The sequence below is a fragment of the Culicoides brevitarsis genome, chromosome 3 (assembly GCF_036172545.1).
Source record: "Culicoides brevitarsis isolate CSIRO-B50_1 chromosome 3, AGI_CSIRO_Cbre_v1, whole genome shotgun sequence".
Taxonomy (NCBI): domain Eukaryota; kingdom Metazoa; phylum Arthropoda; class Insecta; order Diptera; family Ceratopogonidae; genus Culicoides; species Culicoides brevitarsis.
The window spans coordinates 23,296,935-23,318,571 of NC_087087.1; the positions used below are offsets into that span (position 1 = coordinate 23,296,935).

The 21,637-nt window shown below is 27.8% G+C and overlaps 3 protein-coding genes across 3 annotated transcripts; 1 reads left to right on the top strand and 2 right to left on the bottom strand.

The window, feature by feature from the left end:
• Window positions 1–2,764: 2,764 nt before the first annotated feature.
• Window positions 2,765–7,645, bottom strand: LOC134835008 (acidic mammalian chitinase). The gene is made up of 4 exons (XM_063849853.1): window positions 7,416–7,645; window positions 7,195–7,316; window positions 5,989–7,017; window positions 2,765–3,799 (listed from the first exon to the last, which is right to left on the bottom strand). The coding sequence occupies exons 1-4, from the start codon at window positions 7,484–7,486 to the stop codon at window positions 3,489–3,491; spliced, it is 1,533 nt and encodes a 510-aa protein (XP_063705923.1). The 5' UTR covers window positions 7,487–7,645; the 3' UTR covers window positions 2,765–3,488.
• Window positions 7,646–10,624: 2,979 nt separating this feature from the next.
• Window positions 10,625–18,123, top strand: LOC134833797 (DNA topoisomerase 2-binding protein 1). The gene is made up of 7 exons (XM_063848251.1): window positions 10,625–10,975; window positions 11,136–11,971; window positions 12,405–12,790; window positions 13,956–14,277; window positions 15,468–17,098; window positions 17,607–17,830; window positions 17,884–18,123. The coding sequence occupies exons 1-7, from the start codon at window positions 10,668–10,670 to the stop codon at window positions 18,089–18,091; spliced, it is 3,915 nt and encodes a 1,304-aa protein (XP_063704321.1). The 5' UTR covers window positions 10,625–10,667; the 3' UTR covers window positions 18,092–18,123.
• Window positions 18,124–19,165: 1,042 nt separating this feature from the next.
• LOC134834098 (histone H2A, sperm-like) lies at window positions 19,166–20,461 on the bottom strand. The gene is made up of 3 exons (XM_063848643.1): window positions 20,335–20,461; window positions 19,679–20,068; window positions 19,166–19,608 (listed from the first exon to the last, which is right to left on the bottom strand). The coding sequence occupies exons 1-3, from the start codon at window positions 20,360–20,362 to the stop codon at window positions 19,535–19,537; spliced, it is 492 nt and encodes a 163-aa protein (XP_063704713.1). The 5' UTR covers window positions 20,363–20,461; the 3' UTR covers window positions 19,166–19,534.
• Between the last annotated feature and the right edge of the window lie 1,176 nt (window positions 20,462–21,637).

Here is a 21,637-nt window from a genome sequence, read left to right on the forward strand (position 1 = left end):
ATGAAAGTGAACCTCTCTTTCATAAAAAACAAAAGTTTATGATAAAATACTATCTTTGTAAAAAAAATGTATTTAACTCTGTTTCATAAATTATTACTTGTATTAATACTCTCAAAAAAAGATTTCAAAGTTGTACATAAAAAATTACACAAATGGATTGATTGGAATCTCTGTGAAATTCAATGTGCCAAAAAAAATAATCGTCGTTTTTCTTTTTTTATTCTGTAAATGTTAATAAATTTAATTTATTACTAACTGAACGTAAAAAAAAACAAAAAATATAAAAAAATCCTATTCAACTTTAAAACAGGGAACTATTTTAATAAACTGTCTCCTACTAAAAAAAAAACTATGAAGAATGGACATTTTCGTTAAATTAATTTTTAAAAAAGAAAAACTGTATTTTCTTATTAAAAAAAAAGTTATAAAAACAATAAAATTTTCTTCTTTAAATTAAACCAAGAATTAAAAGGAAGAAAAAATGTAAAACATTTATAAAAAAAATACAAAAAAAAAAATAATTGTAAGACTGAGAATAAAAATTAAAAAAAAATGATTAAAAATCAATACAAAAAAAAACATGATTCAGTCAAGTCAACTAAATCACCTAATTCATAGGTTAGTGAATAAACTGCACTACGTATTTCAAGAAAAAAATATAAAGAAGAAATTTGAAGGTTTGCAACAAAAATGAATAAACAAAAAAATATATTGTACTATGATATGAGGTGTTGTGTCAATTGTTGATTTGATTTCAGAGATGAATGAATGAAAAATTTATAAATGAAATATTATTAACGTTATTATTATAGACTGACAAAAAAACAAACGAAAAATGTTAAATGCTCGTCATTTAATGGCGGTTTTATTTTTTTCTAACATTATATTTTAAACAAAATTTTTAATCAATTAGATCACGTGACTATTTTTTTATTTTTATTATTTAAATAAAATAAAATTTCTTCAAAAACTATTATTTAAAAAAAAATTATAATGATAATTTTTTTAAATGCAAAGAACATGAGAAAAAAAAACATTTGTAAAAAAATATGACAATATTATAACGGAAAATGAGAGAAACCAACAAATTTGTATAAAAAAAAAATATTAAAATAATATCTGGATAGCATGTAATTAGAAGATATCTCGTCTTCTTTTGGTTTTAACAAATTGAGATAAAAAAAAGTGTAATGTATTCAAGTACATTAAAAATATATATACATAATATATCTTTCAGATAAAACACAAGAAAAATAATCAAAAACGGCATGTTTATACTCACATCACCCCGTCTTGGATTTTCGGAAATTCTTGAACGATGGCTCCGTTCTCGGATTTTCTTCCCATTGACACCTGTGATGTGGGTTTAAATGTCTCAGAAAAAATTTTCATATTTTTTATTTTAAACAAACGTGACAAATTTTTGAATCTTTATAAAAGTTATGAGTTTTTTGCGCGTTTTAGTGCAACAACTGATTTTACTTGTATTTTTTCACGAAACTTTTTAATTAATTTCCTACAAAATAAAAAAAAATATTGTGAAACACTAAAAACTTCAAGTTCCTTCTAAATGCTCTATTTTCTGGTTTTCTTATTAATTTCCATTTACAAACAATAACACAAATGAAACGAATATTTATATAAAAAAAAAACGTTTATTATTAATAATATTAGTAATAAATAAATAATAGTAATGAAAATAATTAATATTATAAAAAAAGAAGGAAATGTTCTCAAAATACATATAAATTAATAAATAATGAAAAATTAATAATTTATAATGTTACAAAAAATTTTTATTAAAAATGTATATTTATATTATTTTTGTATGTTTCATAATATTTAATATAAAATATATAATGATTATTATTATATTAATTATTATATATAAAAGAACGCGTTAGAAAACAATACAAAAAAGCACACAAACATCAAAAATGTAACGAACAAACAAAAATCATGTACTTAAGCCTCAGTACATGGTGTTTTGTATAACTTTTACATTTTTCTTGTGTGATAAAGTAAAATATATATAATAATAAAAACTATTTTTATCATCAAAAAATTTACGATTACAAAGAGTATTTAATTAAAACTAAAAAAAAGTATATTATAATACAGAAAAAAAGAAAATATATTAAAAATATATATAAAAAATATATTAATTAAGAGAAAATGAAAAAAATACTTGTAAAGTATTAAAAAAAGAGATTTGATAATAAAAAAAAAACATATGAAGGTTGCATAATGCATATTAAACAAGGAAAGAAAATAAAAAATATATATTAAAAAAATATATAATTACAAAAAAATAGCGTAAAATCCGTCAAACAATTTTTTATTTATTAACAAATGATAATTAATCCAAGAAAAAAACAAAGAAAACCTTTTTCAAAAATTTGTGAGCATTTTGGAATATATATCAAAGAAATGAATGTTAAAAAAATAAAATGAATTGGAAATGAGGAAATGTGCAAAGGAAGTCAAAGTAATAAATATATTAATTTACCTTGCAAACTCTCATGATGAACTCAATGATAAAAAAAAATAACAAACAAGAAATTAACAAGAATTGAAGGTAAAAATAAATGTATTTTAAATGTTATAAATAATATTTTATTTATTTTAAGAGAAAATCTTTAAAAAGGTAAGAAAAAAAAGTTTTTCATTAAATAATTTATTTTATTTATTTTTTTTTTATCAATATTACATACTCTATTACAAACTTGTACATTCTACATATTTTTGATTTTTTTGGCACAGATTTTATTTGTATTTTTTATAGTTTAGTTTTTTTCAGCTTTTTCACTAATCATAGATAGTTTTTCGAATAATTATTATCATATATAATAATAATAATATAATAACAGGAATCAAGCATTATAACATCGATTAACATTAGTTTGAAAATAATAAATCAATTTGATTATCATTTTGATCACTTTTTTACTTAATTTTTCGTAAATAAACACAAAAAACGTGCCAATAAAATCATTTCGATCCACATAAAAAATTTTTAAAATTAATTTTATAATTAACCAATATTTACAAACAATTTTTTTTACATACAATTTTTTTTAACATTAGCAATTCAATTTAAAAACTTATATTTTTAGAAAAAAATTGAACTAAATGTTGTCGGGGAAGAAGAAGAATACTGATTATTGTTGTTTTTTTTATGGAAAGTTAAAATTAAAAGTTGAACTTTGAACATGGAACAAGCAAAGAACGACATATAGGTTGGGAGAGTAAATATTCTTTGTCTTTTTTGGAGTTGACTGGCGTTTCATTTAAAAAAGCATCCTCGTTAAATATTCAGTATAAGATAATATCAAGTTTTACAGATTAATTATTGTTCAATTTTCTTGCGAGTAGTCACGTTTTATTTTTATTTTTTAGTTTAGAGGCTTATTTGTCATAAGAGATTACTTTCTTTGTCTTTTTTTCTTCGTCATTGCTTTCTTACTACCAATTTTTCAATTTATTTTTTAGTTAAAGAGTATCGATTTGACTTTTTGCACCAGTGGAAAACGCGTGAGATTCCCTTTTTTCTGCTTGTCGTGCGAATGTTGTAGACACGTTGAAGTGGTATCGTCCGTGTTCAAGCTGAAAACCATGGCTCCGCCGTAATTATTGCTCCGGATGAACTTTACTTTGCATTCCAGACTGCGTTCGTTCTCGAAGGAAATCCATTCCGTGCCAGCGTACATGTAAGGGGAGCATGTCTCCACGTCATAGACCACGGTGACGAACAAGTTGCTTTGTTGGAACCAGCAAACTTCTGAGTAAGATGCGAAACCTGCGGGAAAAGTAAAAGAAAATGCATGAAAATGGGAGTTTTTTAGATCAAAATTTGAGGAATGAGCATTTTGTGGGCAAGAAATGGTCAAAAAGGGGTTATTCTCGCCTCTGACGAGATAATTTGACCCCTCAAGAGCTTAATTTGATCCCTCAAGAGCCTAATTTGACTTCTCAAGAGCTTAATTTGACTCCTTGAGAGCTTAATTTGACTCCTTGTGAGCTTAATTTGACTTCTCGTGAGCTCAATTTGAAAAATTTTAAATTGATTCTTCCAAAAAGAGATAAAATCGATCTCTTGAGGGATCAGCTCAACCTCCTGAGGGGTCAAATCACCCCCTTAAAGGATCAAATTCACCTTTAAACCCGATTTTTACCGATTGCAAGCCAGATTTCAACCGATTGGCCCGATTTCAACCGATATCCAAACCGATTAAAAATGGAATGAAAATGAAACGTTTGACAGTTGAAACGCCCTTGAAAGTGAAATTGCAAAGAAATCTCAAAACTCAAGAAAAACATTTAATTTAAGCAATAAACCGTACATTTAGTGATTAAATTTAATTTAAAAATACGATGCGAAGTGATTAAACACTCAAAAAATCAAAATATATTCAAGTAAATCCCAAATATCACGTCTTTCCCCCATTTTTCGTACTAATTAATTTTGTTCCCTGCAGAAAACAAAAAAAAAATTATCAACAAGAAATGGCTCATAAAAACGGAAACCCGTCCTCCGATACATTATTCAAGATCCAGCAGTCGCAGGAGCTGCGAACCTACTTAAAGAACATCTCCAAAATGCTAAATACGCAGTTGACGGACGAACAGTTGGACATTTGCATTCAGTTGTGCGAAAGTGGCGTGAATCCGGAGGCTCTGGCGCAAATTGTGAAGCAGATACGAGATCAAGTGGCACAATTGAAAGAAAAATAATGATGCACTTTTTACACTCAATGCACTCCATCACGGGTTTTTATTTTGTTATCGAAGTATTTTTTTTGTACCCCTCGCTCACTCCTCGAAATCCAGTCCACACGGCGTTAAACATTAACAACTAACATTAGAATTAGGGATTTTTGAATAATAAAATGCTAATATTTTTGAATAATTTGATTAAAAGTCGAGTTTTGATAATTTTTTTTTAGCTTTATATGAAGGGATCACAGAAAAAAAAATTTATCAACCGAACAGGGATAAAATTTCCTTTGAAAGAGCTTAATTGGTCAAAAAAGTTTAATATTTTTATGAACATTAAAATCTTAAGTCATAATTTTCATGAATCTTCTGATTTTTTTAATGGAAATTTATGAAAATAAAATTAAAAAAGTTTAATAATTGTGGATATTAAAACAAATTTCAGTAAAAATATTCGTTGAATAAAAAAATTATTTATAATTTTTAAAACAATTTTCAAAAATCTCAATTTTTTTCAGAAAACTATTTGATATAAGATTTTACGTTCAGCTCTTAAGTTAAACGATGATCCAATAAATCAAATTAATTTAATTTTTAATTTTAACTTGAATTCCAATCTTCAATTTGAAGATAGCAAAATTTATCTTAAGTATAATTTAAAGTCAATTTTGTAAAAATTTTTGACTTGAACTTAAAGAAAATTTAAAAATTAGTCTTTTTTTGATTTTTCAACAGTTTTTGAAAAAAAAGGAATTTTCAAAAATATTTTAAATAAAATATTTAAGATTTTAATTTTTTTTTTAAATTTCGATTTTTTTTTAAATATTTTAAGTCGACTTTTGTTGACTTTTACTTTAGAAAATTATAAAATATAAGTCTGAGTAAAGATCTGTCAAGTCAATTTAAAAATTTGGATTACAGAAAAAAAATTATTTTTCAAAAATTTTTTTTTTTAAATGTAATTTTATATTAAAATTTTCTAAATTAAATTTAGAATTCGAGCAATTAAATTTTAAATAGATACGGGAGCAAGTATTTTAATTTTCATAATTTCAAAAAATTCTTAGTCTTTTTGAAAAAATTAAAAAAAAAATATTCCCAAAAATTTTCCAAAATAAAAAATCGAAATGTAAAAAAAATAGATAATTAACTTTTCCTCGCTAAATTGACTTAAGCTCATGTAAACTCATTTCAAGATTCAAGTCTCATATTTCATTCCAAAATTAAAAGCATTTCCAACTTTAAATAACAAAAAATAAGAAATCAACTCACCACTTTGACCGACAAATCCATTCCCTTCGGCAGGTGACCCAATTTTCGTGTTAAACGGATTGACTAGCTTATAGGTGTGAGCATACGTGGGCAGTCCGATGACAATTTTGCTTCGTTCCAGCCCCCGTTGCTCCCAATAATTCACGGAATAATTGATATTCAGCATGGCAAGAACACTCCCTTCACTGTGTCTCTTGTACAACGGCGAGTTGAGTCCCGTCCACGGTGTTTGTTTCGAATAGAAATTAAAATCGTACGTCATGATGTTTACAAAATCGACATAATTATTGATTTCGCGCACATCGTACGTCATGTCCACAAGGACAGATGGGGCCGCAACTGCAAGCGATAACAAATATGTGCGATGTTCTCTTTGGTATTCGCGACGTATTTCGTGCAGCAACTGGGCAAAATGGATCCTTTCGTTCGTCATGCCATTCGGAAACTCCCAATCCAAGTCGATGCCGTCAATGCGAAATTCCTCCAGTGTCGCTTTCAGCGATCGGATGAACATTTTTCGGTTCGCATGGTTGTGAACCATCTCGGAAAAGTGTCCCGTATAGGCAGCGCCGACCCAAAGTAGCACTTTGAGGTCTTTATTTTTCACTTTGAGTGCCTTGACATCGCGTAACGTTTGTCGGACCTTGTCGGTGAGCACGAGCGCGTTTTGTTGCACATCAATGACACCGATATTGAGATGCGTACAAAGCTCCGCCTCGATATCCGTGACCTTGAGCGACATGCTATCGACTTCATCGGGCACGGCATAGTAACAAACGAGGCGAAATCCGTTCGAACCATCGTCTTTTCGCACCTTGGACGATATAAAGTTCCCAAATTTGCTCGGACGAAGCGTTTCGCTGTCACTCAATTGCTTGATTTCGATGACGCTGCCCCCATCTTCCGCCGAATTGGAATTCGATGTCCCGTTAAAGAGATGATGGCTCGTTGGAATGCTGAAATTATTGTCCAATGTTGCTAGATATTGCGATAAGATACTGCTGCGATTAACGATGAACGAGGGAATGTCTGAAAAAAGGAAAAATTTGCATAAATTACGACGTAAAATGAAATAAAATTAATAGTCATCGTCAAGAAGGTGCGACACTTCCTTGTTATTTGTACTATTCTAATCTACATCGCACACATCGCACAGAGTACCCGCATCGAAAGTAATAAAATTAAAAATCCACACGCAATACTCACTCGTTAGCTTGTGGGGTGGCGCCTGTACATTTTCATTGAACGTCCAAGTTATGAAAATGATAGCGACACAAAGTCCGGAAAAGACAAACAGCAGGCAGATGTTGATAATTTGCCGGACATTGCTGGAAAATTCGCACGTTAATTGGATTAGAGAGAGATTAATTACAGGCGAGAAAGAAAAAATCAATTTGTGCCGTAAGAGCAGAGAAAACTTCAATTACCTATTAGTTGGCTCCACATAATTCTCTTTTAACGGCGAATATTTACTCCGTTGCGTACTATTTCTAATCATTCTCACGCTTTGGAATGCCCTGACTCTATTAAATGTTTCTTGTCGTCATTTTAAGCGACCTTATTTTGATTATTTTTATCACGAATTTTTTTTTTCTATTTTCAAAGAAATTCTTCCTCTTTGTGTGTGTTGTTTTGATTGACTCTGTATGAGAATTTGTGTTCCGTTTCACTGTCATTCATGAGTTTTATCAATGAAAATTGAAGCAGTGGTGGTTCGTTGTTGTTTTCCTTTAATTTTATTTACCTATTTTTTTTCCAAGTTAAATAAATTAATTTTTTTCAACTTTTTTGAAACTAAATAAATAAAGTGCATGTTAAATATTGAATTATAATTTATTCAAATTTTTAAATTTTTATTTTAAAAATTATTATTAATCCGAGTTAAAATTTATTTAAATCATTAAAGTTTATTAAAAAAAAAAAAAAATTCTTTTAAATTTGATCTTGGTCACGTGACTAATATTTCATCATCTAAATTTTAATAATTTAATTAATAAAATTTAATAAGGATTTTTTTTCTTATTTAAATTTGATTTCAGGCAATTCGATAAAAAATTTAAAAATAATTTTTTACAACAAAAATTTAAAATCGTTTTTAAAACAACATGTTCAATTTTCGAAAAAAATTTGAAAAAAGAAGGAAACAAGAGGATCATTTTGGATATTTTTTTATAAATTTCTTGTAAAAGGGATATGCCAAAAAACGGTAATTTTTGATGAAATTTTTAACTTTTTTTTTATTTTGCCCCATTGGATTTTTGACTTTTGAAATGGGGCATGGGACAAAAAGTTCAAAAAAATTTTGGAGCGGCCTAATATTTTTTTTAAAATAAATGGATTTTTCTTCTAAAACTTGACATAAAAGTATAACGTGACCTAGGCCGGCTCATAAAAAATTCATAACTATTATGAATCATTCGTAGAACAAAAATACGCATTCATATTCAAAAATACGTTCATGTCGTTCATATTCGTTCATAATCGTTCATAAACGGTAATAACGATGAATCATCGCATTCATAATGTTCATAATTTTGGAGCGTACTAAAAAATTGCAAAGATCTTCTTCTTTAAAAGAATTGATTAAAAATTAGTTACTTTTTATTAAAATTGATTTTTTATTATTTTTATTGAAAAATGTTAAATTTAATTTAAAATATTTTTATACCTAAATATTTTATATTCTGATTTTTTAATTTTGCGGCTTTTTTTTAGTTTTTTTGAACCTAAGGTATTATTTTTTCAATTTTAGTAATTTTTAAAATCTTTAATTTTAAGTGTTTTTAACCATTATGAGATAAGAAATGAGTTTTAATTTTTTTTTCTAAAGTAGAAATAGATTTGTGTAAATTATGATTTAAATTCAAAAGTTGTGAATCGCTACTTTTAATTATGAAAATTTTTCAGTCAGTAAAATTAGAAAATCAGAATATAAAAGATTTATAAAAATATTTTAAATTAAATTTTGATATTATGTGATTTAAACAATTTTGTGAAAATCCTAAGCGTTTTGAGCTTGTTATTTATATATTTATCAACTTGCAAAGGAAATTATATTTAAAAAAATTATTAATTAATTAAGAACATTTTAAAATTAATTTATTTTTAACAATTAAAAAAAAATAATAATAAAAAAAATTCGCGTTAATTTTTCAAATATTTAGAGAATGAAATTCATCTTCAATTCAATCTCTCATTTTGAACAAAATTTCAAATATCGTTTTCAAATTTCATTGAATCATCATTTGCACGATTGATGAATCACATTATGAATTTTATGAACGTTCATAATTCTCTCGTATACACGTACAAATTTACGTACACGCTATAGTGTTCATAATGCGTTCATAATCAAATTTCGGGTATGAACGTGTATTACCGAGGTAATATGAATTCATGAGTAATTTTCGGTATTCATATTTTTTATGAACCGGCCTAGAACGTGACTAAAAATTTTTAATCTAATTTTCAAAAATTAATTTAGAAAATTAATTAATTAAAGAAAATTCTAATTTTATTTTTATTAATTTTAATTTAATTTAAGTTAATTTTTTAAAAATCATTTTAAGTCAAAGTCGTTTTAAATTTCTGCCAACATGTTCAATACTTCGGAAAAAAAAACTGGAAAAAGGATACAGAAAGATCTTGGATACAGGGACTGCTCTTGGAGCTTGTTCTCCGATGCCTAATGACCAGAAGTCTTTAATTATTTAGCCGCCCTTACAAAATTTATCTCTTCATCCGGAACCGGCGTTTAAGATGATACTAAGGGAAAAATGTATTCTTCGGTACAGGGAAACACTTCGTAAAGGCGTTCCAAAAGATCCATATAATGTTTAGGACTTCTGGAGTTAGTGCCACGAGAATTTTTCGACACAAGATTCTTTTTCAGAAATTCTGCAGTCATACAGCCAAGACGTGCTTAGCAATGAAAAAACATAAACATTTTCTGTGTTGAGCTTTGGAATCAAGAGGGAGGGGTAATAAGTCACAGGTAATGGAAAATTTGTCTGCTCTGAGATATCCGATGGGGAAGAAGCGGATGCATCTTATCAAATGATAGTCAAAACATTTTCTAGAAGGGATTTAGGACTTGCCAAGCTAAATTTAGTGGGCGCTGACGGGACTAATGTAAATACTGGTCAGAGATTTGGCATCATTAGGCGTTTAGAGGTTTGTATATTTTTTAGTATTATGGTTTTTAAAGCCAGATATTTTTATTTGAATTTGTTTTAGTCACTTTACTTGAAAGTTGAAAGGCTTCCTAAGCAACTGTAGGTGAGAACAAAATTATAATATTTTATCAGAATTTTAATTCTATGTTTTAACATTTTTATTCTATTTTATGATTTTTAAATTTTCGGAATAATTAGAAACATTTTCTGTGATTAACAAAAATAAAATAAAATAAATATGTACTAAAAATAATTTAAAATGCTTCAGAAAAGTATGTTAAAACTTTTATATATTTTATATCATTTTTGATTAATAAATTATTAAATTAAAAAAATTAAACAATTAAATTCCTAATTAAATAAAACATCCGCAATATCAAAAACAGGGAAAAGAAATCAAAATTTGACTGGCCTTAGAAATGTCAAATCATAGTGTCAAATTCAAGTCGCGGCAAAACGGCAATAACAAAAAGTCCACACGAAATCCGAATAAAATAAATAAAAATGCTGAAAAACTTTAAGCGTTTTAGCATCCATAGAAAGGACGACCAAAAAATCCTTACTACCTGCGAGGAAAACGAACTCAAATTTATTTTCGTTTTGCCAGACGACTGCAATGGAGACATTGAATCTGCTCCACAAAACTTGTGCGAAGCCTTCAAACATTGGACTAAAACTTTTGAGAAAAGTTCGATTTTATCGGACACTGCTGCGTTAAATTTGACTCCGTCAGAAGTCAATCACAATGAAATTTATATTTTTTCAAACACCGAGAGCCAATCTTTCGCCTATTTAAAAGGACTGGGTGCTTTGTAAGTTTTTCTAAAAGGACTGAAAAAATTTTGAATAAGATTTAATTGACTTTTTTTTGAATAAAAATTTAAATTTTATAAAAAGTTTTTTTCAGCCCAGATTTTTTAATAAAAAAAATTATTTTTAAAATTATTTTTTTTTTAAATTTTTTTTTTTCAGAATTTTAGGCGCAAGATGCATTCTCGACTGTTTCGCTAACAATATGCCCGTGCCCATCAGCTCTTCGCCAATTTTGGCAGTTTCAATGAATGGCATCGTCGTTTCAATTTCGGGACCTACTGGCGAGCAACGTGAAGAGATAAAGATGCTGATTGGATACATGGGTGGCGTTTGTTACGACGATCTGAATGCCTCATGCACCCATTTGGTGGCCAGTCATGTGACATCGGAAAAATACGAAATTGCGGCAAAACGAAAACTCAAAATTATGCATTTTGGCTGGATTTACGACTTGTGGAAGGCCAGTTGTGAGCGAAATGTCCGAGCTGACGACGAGGAATTCGACAAACATCGTTTGCCGATTTTCTATCCGCTTTGTGTGACCTCAACGGGCTTGACTACGAAAGCTCGGGAGAAAGTAAAGAATCTCATAAATGCGAATGGGGGAACGTATGAAGGTGCTTTCTCGTCGGAACGAACTCATATTCTAATTTTGGAAATGGCATCGAAAAATTCGCCCAAATTTTTGACGGCATGCAAGTACAAAAAGGAATGTTTGACGCCTCAATGGGTGTTTGACAGTGTTGAACAGGGGTATGCGTTGAGCTTTGAGCCATATAGGGTGTCTTCGATGCGTGTATCGACACCAACGAAAGACTTTAATCAGGTGCCTTCGAGTGAATTTAATCCGAATAGCACGACACTTTCTGACATTTCGCATGTTGATACCACGAAGACTGGCAGTATTACAATTAATGAGACTACAAATCAGAGCAGGATGTCGTCCTTTTCGAAAACAATTTCAAGTAGAACAACGAAAAGTACTGAATCAAGACGTGAGTATTTTTTTAAAATTCTATTTTATTTTTTTCTCTGCAAAAATTTAAGTTCTATAAAAAATTGTCATTTTTTGAGATCTTTTACGAAATTTTTTAAATGATTTTCGTTTTTGAACAATTTTTCTAATTTAAATAGTTTTTTTTTTGTTTTTATAAATTTTTTTTAATATTAAAAATTTAATAAAAAGATCAAAAAATTATATTTTTTTCATGAAACTTTAAACTTTTTAATTTTTTATCAATGGATGTTCAATTTCAAAAGTGAAACAAAGGACGAAAAATTAGAACGCCTTCATTAGCTATAAAAATATAGAAAATGTTGAAAAATTAGGAATTGTATTTCAAAACAATTTTTTTTTATTTCGCCAAAAAAAAAATTATTTAGAAAAAATTAAAATTTTTAATTTAAATATATTTTTTTTTATTTTAGTGTCAGAAAAATCCTACAAAGCAACCCTAGAAAAGCTGTCTTTAAGTATTGCAAAGCGATCAACGGGATTTCTCGATGGATGCAAAGTATACCTGAGTGGATTTGATAACGACTCGAAAGATAAACTCGTTAAATTCTTAAATTACGGCGGCGCTATTCGGTATAATGAATTAAGTGACCAAATTACGCATGTCATTGTTGGCGAATATGACTCAAGTGATATGATAGAAATTCAATCGAAAAATTTGCATCCTCATATTGTGACGTTGGACTGGGTTGTCGAAAGTTTGGCTGCAAAGGAACCCGTCGCTAGTGAAAAATTTTTATACAAAAAATTGTCAAAGGACACCCAAGAACCAAGTTTGCCGTCTCCAGCAAGTAAAAAAGTAAGTAAAATTTTTCTTAAATTATTTATTTTTCAACATTTTTAATTGTTTTAAAAATCCATCGTTTGGTCGAATGCAAGGTCGTTTCGTTTTGACTAAGCTATAGGCTTCTTCAAAAGTCATATTTTTATTTTGAATTAAATAACCTATAATTACTGAACTAGATCTGGATACTCCGGCGTTACAATGTACTAAAATTCTGCCATTTTTTAAAGAATTTTCTATAAACGGGCATGTTTCCATTAATATTTCTTCTAAATTTGTTTCTGGCAGATCAAGACATTCGACAAATTTCTTGTTGATTTTTGTTGGTAAGAGAAAGTCAACATCAATACCGAGACTTAAAATATTGTTTATGTTGTACTTTTCTAAAATTTCTAAATCAACACAGTCTTGCGATCCCAAAAATAATCCTTCTATAATTTCGCATGGTGTGTTGTCAGGTTTGGTATCAACGACAAATCCATGTCCTCCTGTTGATATTAAACATCCATCATCGGTGATTTTTCTCCCATCTACGGTAGTGATAACAGTTTTAGCCGGCTTTAATTTATTTTTTGAGTTTTGAATATTTGATAAAAGACTCATTTTATTGGTTTTTAGCCTTATTTTTTAGATTTTAATTATTTTATTTAGTTCCAAAAGTAGAAAAGTTTATTCAATAAAAATAAATTAAATATTTACAAATTAAATGTTTATTTATCTTCAAAAAATATAAAGAAATGTCAAAAGTCATATGTTTAACATATGTTACACTTGAACCTTCCATATTTTGCATTATCATTCAAAATATTAAATATTCTAGTGTAAATTTTTTAAATTTTATTTTAAAATGCATTTATTTTTTTTTATCGCTGAAAACATATTTTTTGCATGCAGTTATCAACAAATTTTTATTAAATCTTTATTTTTTTCGATTTTTCTAACAATGACCACTTTTTAATTTTAAACGATTTTTTTTTTTCGAAAAATTATTTATGTTTTTTTTATTATATTTTTTTAAGGCGAATAAATTAAATATATCAATTTTTTGTTGAAAAAAAATTAGGATGAAAATTTTTCAAAATTTTTATTTTGGTAAAAGTTAACAATTAATTTAAAATATGCTTTTCAAACTCATAAATTTTCTTTTTTTTTTATTAATTTATTTATCATTTAATTTTAGGCAATTTTGTCAATGAATCACAGTTTCAAGCGACCAGTTGTGCCGCCGAAATTAAACCTTGCACCAACAAATCAAGCTGAGGAATCTAACGACACTGGCAAAGTTAAAAAATCAGTAGAAAGTACAAGCAAAGATCAAACAGATGCTGAATCCAATTTCGTAAAGCAATATTTATGCCAACAAGAAAAACCACTAAATGCACCTGAAGTAAAACTTGACACTAATATCGATACTGAAGATTTAGAGGAACTTAATTATTTGGCTGATAAGACTGTTTTCTTATTTGGATTCGCCGGCGAGACTTTGGAGTCTTTGATATTAGGTAAATTTTATTTTATAAATTTGATTTTTTTTTAATTTTTAGGCCGCTCTAATTTTTTTGAAAGAAAGGCCGCTCCAAATTTTTTTAAAAGTCGAAAATCCAGTTTTGCAAAATAAAAAAAAAATTTTTGAAATAAAAATGACCGTTTTTGGGGCAAAAAAATTTTTGAAAAATTTTTAAATACTTTTTTGTTTTGGAAAATATTTTATCATAAATTTTTTAAAAAATTTTTTTTTAAAATTATTTTTTTGTTTTCAAAATTTTTTGATATTTTTTATTTGAAATTTTTTTTTAAAAAATTTTAATTTAAATTGAAAAAAATTTGAAATCTCATTTTAAAAAGCAAATTTCAAATTTTAAATTTTAAAAAAAAAAATTAAAAATATTTTTAATCAAAAATTGATATTTTTTGAATGTAGAAAATTTTATTTCAAAACTTTTTTTTTATTTTGCCCCTCCCCCCCACGTCACTCCAATTACGGTTTTCATCAAAAACCGTGCTCCACAAATTAAAAATTGAAGGCCCTAATTTTTTAAAAAAAAGTTTTCATGAAAAAATTCCTTAATACATCAAAAATCGGTAATTTTTGATACAAATTTTTAACTTTTTTTTGAATTTTGTAATTGGATTTTTTATTTTAAAAAATTTTGGACTTTATTTTTGATTTTCATTTGGAGCGGCCTTATAATTTTTTTTTTTAAAGAAAATTAGAAAAAAAATTAAGCGTGATTATATTTTATTAAAAATCTAAAGTGAAAATAATGATAATTCTTTAGTTGAAATTATCAAACTAAAAATTAATTAAAAATATCCCGAATTTGTTAAACAATTAATTTTTTGTCAAATTTCTAAAAATTGTGATTCTAATCGATTTAAATTTATAGAATATTTGATACTTTTTTTTATCATAAAATCTCTACTAGGTAAATAATTTTAAAAATTTTTATTTTTTTTTTGTCTAATGATTTGATTTTTTTTCCTAAGTAGTTTTGATAATTTATACCAATTTTTGAAATTATTTTTTGACTGAAATCATAAAAAAAATAATTGAAAAAAAAATGTAAAACAAAAAAAATAATTTTGTAACCTTTATTAGGATGATTTTTCATAAAAATTTTTTTTTTAAATATTTTTGTAAAATTTTATGTAATTTTTTTAAAACCATATTTGAATTTAAAATTTCTTTCAGATTGTGAACAAGCAAAAGCCTGCATCGTCGACGAACTTTTCACGGGTGTCGTTGATTACGTAATTACTCCCGTTATCCTTCCACAAGTAGAAATCCCCGTTAAATATAAACAAATGGTTTCCGAGTCATTTATTGAAACTGCAATACTGGAGAACAAAATCCCAGAAAAACTGGAATATTATCATTATCCCATCAAATATTCTGAAAGTGATCCAAAACCTTTGACCGGAGATGTCGTGTCTTTCAGCATTTATTCCGGATGCGAACGAATTTTCATATCAAGCATGGCCGAGCTTCTTGGCGCAAAGGAAGAAGAAAAATTTTACAAAAAATTAAATCCAATTTTAATCGTACCGAGACCGGAGGGAGTTAAATATGAAGCTGCTATGAAATGGGGATTGACGGCTATAACGGCAGAATGGCTCATAAAGTGTTTCGAAACAAAAATGCGGCAACCATTCGATGAATATCTTGTTGGAAGAGAAAACAAAAGTGACACAACTTTAAAAAATGTCGAGGAAAATCAAGAGGAAATGACGAAAAATGTTGAAATGGAAAACGTCAAGGAAAAAAATGAAGAAGATTATGTCTTGAAAAATCCCCGTTTGTCCGAATTACAGAAAAACTCAACAAATAAGGATAAAATGGAGTCAAGTAACATCTCTGGGAACATTAGTGACTTGGATTTAGATACGCCAGCCAAAGCTCTTGTAAAGAATTTACTTCGGGATGAAGCTGTGAAGGAAACTCCAAATACGAAACGTCTCAAACTCTGTATTCAAAGTGCTGGTCCAAAAAGCAGCAACACTCCAAAAGTACCCAAGTGCATTCTTACGCCGAATAATATGTATTCTCGGCAACTTGATGACACTCCCGATACGCGTCACTCGAACAAACGAAAATTGGATGTGTTGGACACTTACTACATGCCGAGCAAAGATCGACGTAAAAGCACGCCTTTCAGTGATGTCCGGAAGCAATTTTGGAAAAGTGCTTTGGGCGAAGAAGATATCGAAGCCGGTTCAAGTGAAAATTTAAGCAAAACATCAACAGAAAATAAAACTCCGTTATCCACGAAGGGACTTCAAAAAGTCATAAAACACTTCGGTCCAAAAAGTTTGACGAAAGATGCCGAAAGTTCCTCTTCTATCGAAAATCACAATATATCTTTCAATGAAAACGAGCCGAAAGACGATAAAAATGAAGAAGATGATGGTCTCTCAAAAGTAGCAAATTTAATAAAATCCCGCTCAGAAAAATCAAAATCATCTACGAAGATGCCGCCGCCAAAACGCACGTTAGAAATGCCATTGTGTCAAGTAAACTCGGAAATTCTGAACGGCGAATCGCAGGATATTGAAGTCGGATGGAAAACGCGTCGTTCAGTTCAAATCAAAAAATTTATGTTCACGTCCATGAATGATGAGGATAAGTTGCGTTACATGAAAATTGTTGAACAATTAGGAGCGGAAAATCTCAACATGTCTACGGGCTTTGATGACGCCTGTACTCATCTGATTTTTAGTCGACCGAATCGAGGTGAAAAGGTCATGGCTGCGATCTCGGCTGGGAAATGGTGTTTGATGCCGTCCTATTTGGAAGATTGTCTGGCGGCAGGGAAATTCCTAAATGTAAGAAAAATAATTTAGATTACTCGAAATTGTTTTGGATTGTCCTCTGACAAATTTTTTTAGAGAAATTTTAATACAAAATTTTTTGAAATTTTTAAATATTTGAGAACAATTTTGAAGAGAAAAATTTCAAATTTTCTTAAAAATCGTCTCAAAAGTGAAATATAATCAATTTTACAAAAAAAAAAATCTATTTGAATATGAAAAATGATGACAAAAAAAAAAATGTTCACTAAAAATTTAAAAAAAAATTAAATTATGATTTTTGAATAAAATTTTTATTTATTTTTTTTTGTTCAAAATTTTTAAAAAATGCACAAAAAATTTAAATTTTTTGAGATTTCTTTTTAAAAATTTCTAGAAATATTGCGAATTATTGTAATTTTTTTTAAAAGATGTTCGTATATTGAACGTATATTTTTAAAATCTGAAGCATTTCGAAAATTAAATACTTAAATAATAGAAATAACTCTTTTTATATCATTTTTCATATTTATTTATTTTACAGGAAGAAAATTACGAATGGGGAAATCCAGCAGCACAAAAATCTACAATCAACTTAGCAGAAACAGAACTTAATGTTGCAAAAAGTTGTTACAATTGGCGTTCCAAAATAGCATCAACTAGAATTGCTGGAGCATTTCACAAATTTGTAGTTATTCTTCATGTAGCGAATCGTGAAGCATTTAAACGGATCATTAAAGCAGGAGGAGGAAAAGTTTTGGAAATCAGGTAAATTATTTATTTTTTGTAAAAAAAAAAATTGAGGATTTTATCTTTTTTAGTGAGCCATACCACACAAATGAAGCTGCCAAAGAAGCTACTCATTGTTTTATTGATGCGAAAAATTGTACATTAACAGACACAGATGTCGCGTTTTTAAGGGAAGCTGGAGTTCAGGTGCTCCTGATCAATTATATCAATGCATATCTGAATAATGAAAATATTAATACGGAAAAGTTTTCCATTAAAATTAAGTCTCCAACAGTTTAATTGCTTCAAATTATTTTCAAATAAATTTAATATTTATGGTTCAAAAACTAATAATAATTAAAAATGTTTTTGATTTCTTTTTAGGCGAATAAATTTAATATATCCATTTTTTGTCTCCCCCCCTCGGATTTTGTCGAAAAAATTCAGGGGGAAAAATAAAAATTAAATATAAAATACAAATATTTTTGACATATTTTGGAATTTTTATATTAAAAAATCATGAAAAATTACTGTTTATGGTAAAATTATACAAAAAACTAAAGAAATTTGCTCAATTACGACATTTTCTATTGAAATGTTGAAAAACATTTTTTTGAAAGTCACCAAAATTATTTTTTTTCCAAAAATTTTTATTTTGGGAGATTTTGTTGATTTTTCTTTACTTTTAAGTTCAAATTTTAAAATAATATAGGTAAACTAAAATTAAATAAATGTTAAAAATCAACGTTTAACGTCTAAAAACGTTAAAAAATTACAAACAAAAAATTCAAAATTCACGGGAAAATCCTTATGGGACAAAAAATGAAAATATTAAATTTATTCGCCTTATCTACTTTTTAATTTTAAAAAAATCTGAATAAAATTATAAAAATTGCTCAAATTATCCGAATTTCTAACAAAACATCTCAATTGAAAAATTTTATTTGGTCAATTTTTTTTGTTTTTAAATCCTTGACTCAAAAAAAAAAAAAAAATTAAAAATTGCCTTATTTTGTAAAAACTTTGACCTGCTATCAAAAACTCTTCATTTGGAATTATTTTTGCCTGATTCTCTGTTCAAATGTTGAGGTCCATTTCAAAATTTTGGAAAGAATGGTAAAAAAAATTAATTTCTAGGTTTAAAAGTTCTGAAATTTAATAAAAATTTAAAAAATTCACCATTTTGCCAAAAATTTTGTGCCTTTTTTACATATTTAATTTAAAAATACTTCAAATTTCCAAAAATTATATTTTTTTTTAATGAGATGCAAATTCCACAAAAAACAAAGCAAATAAAAATTTTTTATGGAAAAACTGATTTTTTATGGCTTGTCGACTTGTTTAACTCTAGAAAAAATAATTCAAAAAAGTGAATTGAGTTACGTAAATAGTTTTATTACATTGGATGTTCTTTGACAAATATACATATTTTTGATCAACATCTCTTACAGAAAGAATTCAAATATCATTTCTACTCTAAATATTTCGACTTTTTTCAAAGAGTTAAAAGTCATTGGTCGATTTCGATACATGAATTGTACATCAATAGCTTAAATATTATTAATTTTAACGAAAAAAGGGAAATTTTTTGTTGCATTTACATTTTATATGCAACAGTTTAGTACATTTGAGATCAAAAGAGGTTAATTAAAGGTTCAAAGCTTAAAACTAAAAGAAAATCAATCGCAAGACGAAAAATTATCAATATCCGGTTGATAAGTTCGTTTGCACAAGTCGGAAGCTCTAATAAGCTTCGGTATTCGTTTCTGGCTCCATTGCTTCCACTGTACGGCGGCGACGTGTTGTCTTCTTTGGAACTGTAGAAGAAAAAAGTTAAAAATGCGTTAAAAAAATTACAATGAAATTTTTGAGGTTAGCGTTACTTACGCAAGACAGAATGGATGTGTGGAATGACGCCACCTTCGGCGAAATCGACATCCCCGAAAATTTGGTTCAATTCCTCGTCCGTGCGTATGGCCAACATGATAAAACGCGGACTAAGACGAGACTTCTTATGGCGTCTCGCCATGTCGCCAGACAACTCCAAAACCTCGGCAACCAAGTACTCGATGACAGCCGCTGCGTATACTCCTGCTTCTCTTCTTACCTTCTTATTGGTGCGTTTCTTCAGTTTTCGCAACACTGGATAGACATTGAACTGAAGCTCTGCTCCTTTGGTCAAAGACTTTTGAGCGATTTTGACCGGCTTTGGTGCTTGACTTTTGGATTGAGGTTGAGATTTTGCAACCGGCGTCGTTGGAGGAGTAATGGATTGAGCTGAAAAGGGAAACGATGAAAGTGACGCTAACTTATTTGTCCGAATTTCGGTCTTAATTTTTCTAATTTTCAGGGGTTTTTCATGAAAATCAAGTAAAACTACTTTAAATTGATACTTTTGTGATATTTTTACAAAGAAATTCGTGAAATTAAAGCAATAAAATCCCAAAAACGAAAATGACGCTACTCCATTTTTTTTCGGACGAGATAATTTTCTAAGATTTTTGCCGATTTATTTGAAGAAAAATAAAAGAATTTTCGCTTACCTTTGGGTGTTTTTGCACGAGGAGTCATTTTCGTAACGTAATTTGGTGGTATTTCACAAGAAATATGAAAATTTTCGGAAATTATTCACTGACACTTAAAAAGTACGTCTGGTTTCTTCGGATGCTCGATTCGTAATGGCGCTTTGGGAGATGGAGGCGTTCAAGTACTCATTTTTCTGTGTGCACTCGCGGTATTCTACATTGTTTTTGGACAAGAAATTTTTTACGAATAATTTTTTTACCACAATTCGAAGAAAAATGTGGTATTGAAAGCTTCTATTTATTTTTTATTTTGAAACTATCAGAAGAAGCCTATTTGAAACTGTCTTGATTTTTAAATAGAAAAAAAATCACTTTTTATGTTGCTCTCGATATTCTCATAAAATTTAAAAAAAATTCAAAATTTTCAAAAATTTTTCAAAATTCAAAAATTTATATTCTTAAAAAAAACTTAGATCATAATATTATTCGGTTTTTTAAAATGCTATTTCTATGTGTTATTGAAGATTGAACGGTGATCTAATGGAAATTTTGAACTCATAATTGAAAGAAAATCATTAATCATAAATTTTTCAAAATTTAAATTTAGGAAAAAAAAGACAATTCACATAATTAAAATTTTTTTTCTAAAATTTAAAAAAAAATGTGTCATAAAAACTTTTAAGAGCAAGTTCGGTTAATTTTTCATTTTATTTTAATAGTGGATATATATATATATATTTTTTTTCAATAAAAAAATATCAAACATTTTACCAATTTACATTTTTGTTTTGAATTTTTCCCTAAGGCCGCTCCAAATTTTTTTTTTTAACTTTTTGTCCCATGCCTCATTTCAAAAGTCGAAAATCCAATGGGGCAAAATAAAAAAAAAAAGTTAAAAATTTCATCAAAATTGACCTTTTTTGGTCTTTTTTCATGGAATTTCCCAAAATTTTTAAAAAAATTTTTAATTTTTAAGAATTTTTGTATTAAAAATCGTATTTTAACATGAATTTTCTTCCTTAAATTTTTTTTCAAAAAAATTATTTCTCAAAATTTTTTGACAGTTTTTTTACGAAATTTTTTTTTTTTTTTTATTTTTAACTTGAAATACTCTGAAATAAATTTTAAATTATCAAATCTCAATGTAGATACCATAAAATCAACTAAAATATTGATTTACAAAAAAAAATGTTAAAATTTTGTCATTTTGTATGAAACAGTATTTCAATTTTTTTTTTATTTTGCCCCCCCCCCCCCATTTTGAAAAAAGCTTTTGGGACAAAAAGTTCGAAATAAATTTGGAGCGGCCTAAATTCTTTTA

Bases quoted from the DNA above. Each gene is read 5' to 3' on its own strand.
- LOC134835008 (XM_063849853.1), bottom strand. From the start codon at position 7,486: ATGATTAGAAATAGTACGCAACGGAGTAAATATTCGCCGTTAAAAGAG. The intron at 7,317-7,415 runs GTAATTGAAGTT...CGAATTTTCCAG, and splicing joins TATGTGGAGCCAACTAATAG to CAATGTCCGGCAAATTATCA. The intron at 3,800-5,988 runs GTGAGTTGATTT...CTTTTCCCGCAG, and splicing joins TGGATTTGTCGGTCAAAGTG to GTTTCGCATCTTACTCAGAA.
- LOC134834098 (XM_063848643.1), bottom strand. From the start codon at position 20,362: ATGACTCCTCGTGCAAAAACACCCAAAG. The intron at 20,069-20,334 runs GTAAGCGAAAAT...TTCCCTTTTCAG, and splicing joins TCGTGCAAAAACACCCAAAG to CTCAATCCATTACTCCTCCA. The intron at 19,609-19,678 runs GTAAGTAACGCT...TTTCTTCTACAG, and splicing joins ACACATCCATTCTGTCTTGC to TTCCAAAGAAGACAACACGT.
- LOC134833797 (XM_063848251.1), top strand. From the start codon at position 10,668: ATGCTGAAAAACTTTAAGCGTTTTAGCATCCATAGAAAGGACGACCAA. The intron at 12,791-13,955 runs GTAAGTAAAATT...ATTTAATTTTAG, and splicing joins CGTCTCCAGCAAGTAAAAAA to GCAATTTTGTCAATGAATCA. The intron at 17,831-17,883 runs GTAAATTATTTA...TATCTTTTTTAG, and splicing joins GGAAAAGTTTTGGAAATCAG to TGAGCCATACCACACAAATG.